The sequence below is a fragment of the Zea mays genome, chromosome 7, assembly GCF_902167145.1.
Source record: "Zea mays cultivar B73 chromosome 7, Zm-B73-REFERENCE-NAM-5.0, whole genome shotgun sequence".
Taxonomy (NCBI): Eukaryota; Viridiplantae; Streptophyta; class Magnoliopsida; order Poales; family Poaceae; genus Zea; species Zea mays.
Genome location: NC_050102.1, coordinates 150960145 through 150969071, shown reverse-complemented (window position 1 = coordinate 150969071; position 8927 = coordinate 150960145). Strand labels below are relative to the sequence as shown.

General features: G+C 52.7%; 1 protein-coding gene across 1 annotated transcript; it reads right to left on the bottom strand.

Moving 5' to 3' along the window:
- Nucleotides 1–894: 894 nt before the first annotated feature.
- Nucleotides 895–1587, bottom strand: LOC100276212 (uncharacterized). Its single transcript, XM_008654794.4, has one exon. It carries the CDS (start codon nucleotides 1496–1498, stop codon nucleotides 1232–1234), a length of 267 nt encoding a protein of 88 aa, XP_008653016.1. The 5' UTR covers nucleotides 1499–1587; the 3' UTR covers nucleotides 895–1231.
- Nucleotides 1588–8927: the final 7340 nt, after the last annotated feature.

Below are 8927 nucleotides of genomic sequence, written 5' to 3'. Positions count from 1 at the left end.
GTGCGCTTCGCTCCAAGCAAAAGGCTGTAGGTACCCTGTTTGTATGTGCCTTAGAAAGCAGACCATGTTTAGTTCCCTTAATTATGTGGCATATATCATGATTGAGCAAGAGTAAACAGACCAGTATAAAGGGCTGGCTTTTATTTAAAGCGGAACTTCCAAAACCAATAATTTAGAGCTGAAAAATGGGTCAGCAACACAACCAAGTATGCTTTATTTTTCCTGAAACTCTGCGAAATGCGAAACCACACCACCTATGTAGTTTTACGCATCATTCTCCCTTCAACTTTTCTAGTCTAGTTGTTGGTCTGAGAAAAAAAACATAATGTGAGCCAAAACATGTACCAGTGAAGTGCAAACGGCATGGGAAAGAAGAAAGAATATGCTTTTTCACTCCCCCTTCTGGAGTTCTTTGTGCATAATTTATGAATAAAATAAAGAAACATATTCCTTCTGTGAAACGGGTAAGTGCTTGGGGATAGGCAGCATTGGAAACTTCAGTTATATCAGAATCAAGTGGAACAAAACCAGAGTGAGGCATGGAAGCATAGAGTCTAAGTAATTGTGCGAAATCACATTGTGATTGAACCATCTACCAGCGAGATGTGAAGTATCAAATAGTCATGTTTATACTTTATACTTCATTTTTTGTAGTAAATTGTGAACAACTATAGGATGCTTAGGGCTTAGCTTCCTGGTGAGAGAGAGGGAGAGAGAGGTGTCACTTTGCACGACAAGGGTGTGGAAGTGGACGCTCTTGAATGGGCTTGGGCATAATCATCATGATTATGATAACTACCTGTCAACCTGTGTAAGTTGTGTTAAGAGTTGAGACTGTTTAGCGACTTAAAGGTCCTAGGCAAAGTATTTGAACTGTAAGTTAGAAATAGTCACTTGAAGAAAAGCAGGAGATTAACAAACAACCTTGAGAAATTCTCTTTGTCCAGTCACTGGTGACCATACAGGTAACTGGTTTGAGGTTACCATGTCTATACACTGACATATGAACCAGTAAATCATTGAACAGTTGGGATCAGCCCAATCTTGAACTGGACCGTTAGATCCGTACTTACATGATCATTCTTAGTGACTAATATTTCAACCATTCGTATCCGTACTTACACATACATTTCCTCGGGCTGTGTTTGACAAATTGGATTCCAAATCCAAACCTTAAAAAAGAGGGAGAATAGGGATGGTTACCAGCAACGCAACAACAGCCACTTGTCAACTAATCTTGGTGCCGACGTCGGTGCGTGCTCCGGCGGAGACCAAGGGCTGGGAGAACGTACAGCCACGCCACGGAGGTGCAGAGCGCAGCCACGGCAGCGATCTCCGCCGGCGCCGGCCGCTCGCTGAGGCCGACCCCAAAGGCGCGCCACCGGCGGATAAGAATGTAGAGGGAAGCGACAGCCAGCGCCCTGAACAGACGGTCGGAGTGGCCTCCCATCGCCGAGGCCGAAGCAAGGTCGCCGTCGACGAGGTGGGTCGAGCGCATGGCGAGACTCTGACGAGGGGTTCGGGGAAAGGATGAGCCGACGAGGAAATCAGAACAATTGACTGCCGCGAGTCAAAGTCCAAGGCAATTCGTTCGAGGGTGTTTGGTCACTAAAATCAATTTAGTCACATTAAATATTTAAATATCAATTTTAATTATTAAATTTAAATTCAATTAGGTTTAATAAATTTATCTAGTCTCTTTTAGTCTTTATCTATGTAATTTATTTTATAATTAGATTATATTGTATTTAATATCTGTCATCATCATTTAAATATTTGATGTAACATAGATTAAACTTTACTAGTTGGGTGAAACTAAACAGGCTATGTACAACTCAGAGATAGCTAAAAAATTATATGGTACAATCTTTAAGTCTCTAAATCGTAAATACGTTCTAGACAAAATATATATAGAGAGTTGTGTAAATACAGGCTCTTCGTGAAGAACTCGTCTCTTGATTTTTTTTCACTTACCTCCTGAGAGACTCTTCATGTGACCCTATATTAAATGAGGTTGTATATGTCCATAGAGAGTTATTTTCAAACATATAACTTTTAAGGTTTCGTCGTGTTTGTGTGCGCTTCTTTCACTTATAGAATAGAACCGAGAAAGGTTTGTGTTGTCAGCTGACAACCCAAAAGGCCCGGAGCTGAGATTTCTGTGTCCGAGAACAAACAAAAATTGAGCCTCTTATATAAGTATGTTATTTTTCAGTATATAAATATATATATAATTTTATATTATATCGATAACAATTAATGTGATGTCAAAATATTATACCAAATAAATTTTACAATACCTCCAAAGTTTCTTTTAACATTTTTTGAGGCAAAGTCATCAATGATTGTATTGGTATCATTCTTATTTATTTTTTTCTTAATACATAAGGTGGTCAAACCATTCAATCATTCTTGAAAGTTTGTAGACCTCAAATAGTTCCTCAATTATTTCAATGTCAAAAAACTTAGAAATATTAGGATAGGAATCCATGATAAGTATAGTAAATAAGATTTGATAAGCTATAGAAATATTAGGATAGGAATCCATCTTATTGACATACTCAAATATCTCTACTACTTATTAAGGCTGCAAGAGTAGTCTGACATTTCGTGTTCTGCTACCATTCTCTGTTCTGTCATTCTCATTCCTTGTTCTGCCTTTCTCATTCCCTCCTCCCCGCACAACCCATTCCCATGTTTCGTCACCATTCTATATTCTATCATTCTCATTCCTTGTTCTGTCTTTCCCATTCCTCCCTCCCCGCAAAGTCCATTCTCATTCCCCCGTACAGCCCACGTCTAGCTAAAAAGAAAAAACATACATGGCCCCAAGAGGATTCGAACCCGCGACCTCTCAAACAAATGCTAGCAGTAGCTACCGCTACATGAAAAGGAAATAGGGTTAACATTTTCCTATAATTAATTTTGGTGGTCGATAGTCAACACAAACACATGGACTAACTAGTTTGTCTAGAATTCATGTATTACAAGTGCATAAGGTTCAACACAAACCAATAAAAGATCCAAATTAGGGACTCAATTTGAAACGGAGCAAAGAACTTGAGTGTGTTGAGAATTGACGCACCGGAGTCCGGTGCACCAGGTCCGTACAGATGTCAACCAGCCACTCTCGGGAAAACGGAGGCGCTCTCCGCTATAATTCACCAGACTGTCCGGTGAGCCAGCGGAGCAACGACTATCTGCGTGCAACGGTCGACTCTGCCAAATGAACAGTGCAGCGCAGAAGTCAGAGCAGCAAGTCAGAGGGACACCAGACTGTCCGGTGCCGCAAGAAGACAAAGCTCCAACAGTTGACTCCGCTCCGAACCCTAACGGTTGGGTGACGTGGCGGCACACCGGACAAGGAACAGTGCCTGTTCGGTGCGTCCATCGCCAGCAGCCTCCCCAACGGCTACCAAAGTGGTTTGGGGGCTATAAATAACCCCCAACCACCACAACCTTTGGCATCCAAGTTTTTCAGAGATCACATTCAATACAAGAGCTAGTGCATTCACTCCAAGACACATTTCCAAAGATCAAACTCTCTCCAAGCCTAGGATTCAACTTAAACATTTAGTGACTTGTGAGAGAGAGTGTTTGTGTTCTTTTATGCTCTTGTTTCTTGGATTGCCTTTCTTTCTCATTCTTGTTCTCAAGTGACTTGTAATCAAAGCAAGAGACACCTAAGTGTGTGGTGGTCCTTGCGGGGTCTTAGTGACTCGTGAGATTAAGGAAGAAGGCTCACTCGGTCTAAGTGACCATTTGAGAGAGGGAAAAGGTTGAAATAGACCCAGTCTTTGTGACCTCCTCAACGGGGACTAGGTTCTTTGGAACCGAACCTCGGTAAAACAAATCACCGTGTTCATTCGTCTTGATTCTTGTTTGATTTGTTTTTCCCTCTCTTTCCGACTTGAACTTAATTCTAACGCTAACCCCGAACTTAGTGTGTGCTTAAGTTTATAAATTTCAGGTTTCGCCTATTCACCCCCATCTACGCGACTTTCACTACACCACATGTGTGTTTATGTCTACACTATGATAGGAAACACATCTAATACATCTCTCCCCAAGCCCACCTGCTACCCTTGCACAATGCGTAATAGTAGATAAGTATCACCGAGATTCTTGAATTATATTTTTGGATGGAGGGAGTAGTATTTAAAGAAGAGTCTTGCATGCAATTTCTTTTGTTTGAATAATGTTTTCAGTTTAAATTCTTTTTTGCATGTGTGACATTTATTCTTCGTAATATTTTTTCGTGGATCTGACTTGTAAGTCATTTTCATAAACCAACGCCAAGCATGAATCCATGTTTCTTACTTGGAAACCCCGAACAAACACCATTAGCAGGACGCACTCGCGTTGGCGTCGCTCATCGACGACGAGAAGAAGCTTAGCGACTGTCAGTTCGACCTCTAGAAGCAGTCCTACATGGTCGCATGCGCCGCTGTGTACAACAAGCTCCGGCGCAGCCGCCGCTTGGACGCGATGCAGAGCGGCTGCCCCGCGCTGTCCATCGTCAAACAAGGGAACCTCATGATCATCGCCAACGTCGGCGACTCTCGGGTTGTTCTGGGCACCGCATCCGACGACGCCGCCATCATGTCGTCCAGCTCATCATCCACTTGAAGCCCAACCTGCCACGTAAGTCGCTACTGACCGACCATGAATTCTTGTGCGTTGGGACGACGGCTGTTGTTGACGTTGTGTAAGTGTCCTCGAACATGATGTATGTAGAGGAGTAGTGCATCCGGTGGTGCAACGGCCAGGGTACTACCTCGCTGATGAGCCCGAGGTGCACTTTGTTTGGTAGCCCAGCCAAGAGTCATCGGTACTCGGCATGTCGCACGCGTTCGACGACTACTATATCGAGGACTGTGGTGTCATCTTGGCGCCAGAGGTGACGCAGAGGAGGACTGAAAACAATGACCAGTTCGTCATACTCGCCACCGTCGGGGTAGCTTTTGTGCGGACCTGCCTTTAATTCTCTTCGTAAACACACACATTTGTCTTTTTGTTTAAGCAAAAGCATATTGTGGTGTGTGACTGATGACTAACGATATATTAACATAACAAAATTTATGTATGGCCAGTGTCGGGGACCATAATTAGGGGTACCCTCAAGACGCCTAATTCTCAGCTGGTAACCCCCATCAGCATAAAGCTGCAAAGGCCTGATGGGTACGATTAAGTCAGGGATCAAGTCCACACGAGTGACTCGATCACGCTTCGCCCGAGCCTAGCCTCGGCCAAGGGCAGCCGACCTCGAGAGACTTCCGTCTCGCCCGAGGCCCCCCTTTTAACGGCGGACACACCTCCGGCTCGCCCGAGGCCTTGGCTTCGCTTAGAAGCAACCCTGACTAAATCGCCGCGCCGACTGACCAGGTTGCAGGAGCATTTAACGCAAAGGTGGCCTGACACCTTTATCCTGACACGCGCCCCCCGGCAGAGCCGAAGTGACCGCCGTCACTCCACCGCTCCACTGACCAGTCTGACAGAAGGACAGCGCCGCCTGCGCCACTCCGACTGCAGTGCCACTCGACAGAGTGAGTCTGACAGGCAATCAGGCCTTGCCAAAGGCGCCATAGGAAACTCCGCTCCGCCCGACCCCAGGGCTCGGACTCGGGCTAAGACCCGGAAGACGGCGAACTCCGCTCCGCCCGACCCCAGGGCTCGGACTCGGGCTAAGACCCGGAAGACGGCGAACTCCGCTCCGCCCGACCCCAGGGCTCGGACTCAGGCTAAGACCCGGAAGACGGCGAACTCCGCTCCGCCCGACCCCAGGGCTCGGACTCGGGCTAAGACCCGGAAGACGGCGAACTCCGCTCCGCCCGACCCCAGGGCTCGGACTCGGGCTAAGACCCGGAAGACGGCGAATTCCTCTCCGCCCGACCCAGGGCTCGGACTCGGGCTCAGCCCCAGAAGACGACGAAACTCCGCCTCGCCCGACCCCAGGGCTCGGACTCCGCCCTGGCCTCGGCCGAACAATCTCCGCCTCGCCCGACCCAGGGGCTCGGGCTCGGCCTCGGCCACGGAAGACAGACTCGACCTCGGCTTCGGAGGAGCCCCCACGTCGCCCGACCTAGGGCACAGGCCCGCCACGTCAACAGGAAGCGCCATCATCATCCTACCCCGAGCCGACTCGGGTCACGGAGAACAAGACCGGCGTCCCATCTGGCCAGCTCCGCCAGATGGGCAATGATGGCGCCCCACAAGCTCTGTGACGACGGTGGCTCTCAGCTCTCTTACGGAAGCAGGGCGACGTCAGCAAGGACTCGACCGCTCCAACAGCTGTCCCTCCGCCAGGCTCCATCGCTCCTCCGACAGCCACGACATCACGCCAGCAAGGTGCCAAGACCTCTCCGGCTGCCACATTGGCATGTACCTAGGGCGCTAGCTCTCTCTCCGCTAGACACGTAGCACTCTGCTACACCCCCCATTGTACACCTGGATCCTCTCCTTACGACTATAAAAGGAAGGACCAGGGCCTTCTTAGAGAAGGTTGGCCGCGCGGGACCGAGGACGGGATAGGCGCTCTCTTGGGGCCGCTCGCTTCCCTCACCCGCGTGGACGCTTGTAACCCCCCTACTGCAAGCGCACCCGACCTGGGCGCGGGACGAACACGAAGGCCGCGGGACTTCCACCTCTCTCACACCCGTCTCCGGCCACCTCGCCTCTCCCCCCTTCGCGCTCGCCCACGCGCTCGACCCATCTGGGCTGGGGCACGCAGCACACTCACTCGTCGGCTTAGGGACCCCCCGGTCTCGAAACGCCGACAGTTGGCGCGCCAGGTAGGGGCCTGCTGCGTGCTGACGAACAGCTTCCCGTCAAGCTCCAGATGGGCAGTCTCCAGCAACCTCTCCGGCCCGGGACGGTGCTCCGTTTCGGGAGTCTTGAGTTCATGTCCTTCGACGGCAGCTACGACATGATACTCCTTCCACCGCCGTGCGACAACGACCATGGCGGCCGACAACCCGCCCGCCGGCGGCGGAATCGACGACATCTTCCCCGCGCGGTGGAAGAACAACATTCGAGCTCGCCCCGTCCTCTCGCCCGCCAACGGAGGAGGAGGCGGGGCAACCAAGGCCAAGCGGGAGGCCGCGCTTCGTCGGCTGTCGAGCGAATCGACGTCCCCAGCGCCCCGACGGAAGGCACGCCGGGCGTCGACCTCGCGTTCGAGACGAAGGCAAGCGCCTTCCCCCCGCGACACGCCAACCCCGAGCAAGTGGACGACGCCGGCGCACTCGCGAGGAGCTTGCAGGACGTCGCCCTTGTACCTGAGATGACGGTGCAACCAGTCCCCAATGTGACTACGTCGCTCCTCGTCGACCAAAAGGTACCGACTAACTCCCATCTTACGTCATTTCAACTCGGCCTCAACCCGCCAAGCGACCTCGCTTTGGCGGGCGCTCTCATTGAGGCGAGTGCAACCCCACTGGGGTTTCGTATGCGGTCGCCTTGGGACCGGCTGACGGACGCCTCGACCTACGGGCCCTCCGGGTCCGAGGAAGATGACGATCCCAGCATCTGTTGGGATTTCTCTGGATTTGGCAACCCCAGTGCCATGCGGGACTTCATGACCGCATGTGACTACGGCCTCTCCGACTGTTCCGACGGAAGCCGCAGCCTCGACGACGAGGGCTGCGGCCCAAGCCGCGAATGTTTCCACGTTGAGCTAGGGGATCCCTCCGAAGGCAACCATCTTGGCATGCCGGAGGACGGTGATTTTCCTAGGCCCGTGCCTCGCGTCGACATCCCGTGGGAGCTAGCTGTGGTCCCCGTTCCGGCGGGGGGTCACGACCCACAGCTCGAGCAAGTCCGCGGGGCGCAGGCCAGGCTCGACGAGGGAACAGGAGCGCTTGAGACGATCCGTCGGGACGTCGGGCAGGTATGGGCGGGCCAACCCCCGGCCAGAGAAATACGTCACCTGCCCCAGGGTCTCCAGCACCGCGTCGCCAACGATGTCAGGGTCAGGCCGCCGCCCGCATCCAGCGGGGTTGGTCAGGACCTGGCAGCCGCAGCGATACTCCTCCGCGCGATGCCGGAGCCATCAACCACCGAGGGTCGGCGAATCCAGGGAGAGCTCAAGAATCTCCTGGAAGGCGCTGCGGCCCGACGGGCCGAGAGCACTGCCTCCCGAAGGCAGGGATATCCCTCGGAACCTCATGCCGCGACTTCCCGATTCATGCGGGAAGCCTCGGTCTACACCGGGCGCACGCGCAACACCGCGCCTGCGGCCCCGGGCCACCTCGGCAACGAGCACCATCGACGCGACCGTCGGGCCCACCTCGACGAAAGGGTGCGCCGAGGTTACCACCCCAGGCGTGGGGGACGCTACGACAGCGGGGAGGATCGGAGTCCCTCGCCCGAACCACCCGGTCCGCAGGCCTTCAGTCGGGCCATCCGACGGGCGCCGTTCCCGACCCGGTTCCGACCCCCGACTACTATCACGAAGTACTCGGGGGAAACGAGGCCGGAACTGTGGCTCGCGGACTACCGTCTGGCCTGCCAACTGGGAGGAACGGACGACGACAACCTCATCATCCGTAACCTCCCCCTGTTCCTCTCCGACACTGCTCGCGCCTGGTTGGAACACCTGCCTCCGGGGCAGATCTCCAACTGGGACGACTTGGTCCAAGCCTTCGCCGGCAATTTCCAGGGCACGTACGTGCGCCCCGGGAATTCCTGGGACCTCCGGAGCTGCCGGCGACAGCCGGGAGAGTCTCTCCGGGACTACATCCGGCGATTCTCGAAGCAGCGCACCGAGCTGCCCAACATCACCGACTCGGATGTCATCGGCGCGTTCCTCGCTGGCACCACCTGCCGCGACCTGGTGAGCAAGCTGGGTCGCAAGACCCCCACCAGGGCGAGCGAGCTGATGGACATCGCCACCAAGTTCGCCTCTGGCCAGGAGGCGGTCGAGGCTA

Bases quoted from the DNA above. Each gene is read 5' to 3' on its own strand.
- LOC100276212 (XM_008654794.4), bottom strand. From the start codon at position 1,498: ATGCGCTCGACCCACCTCGTCGACGGCGACCTTGCTTCGGCCTCGGCG.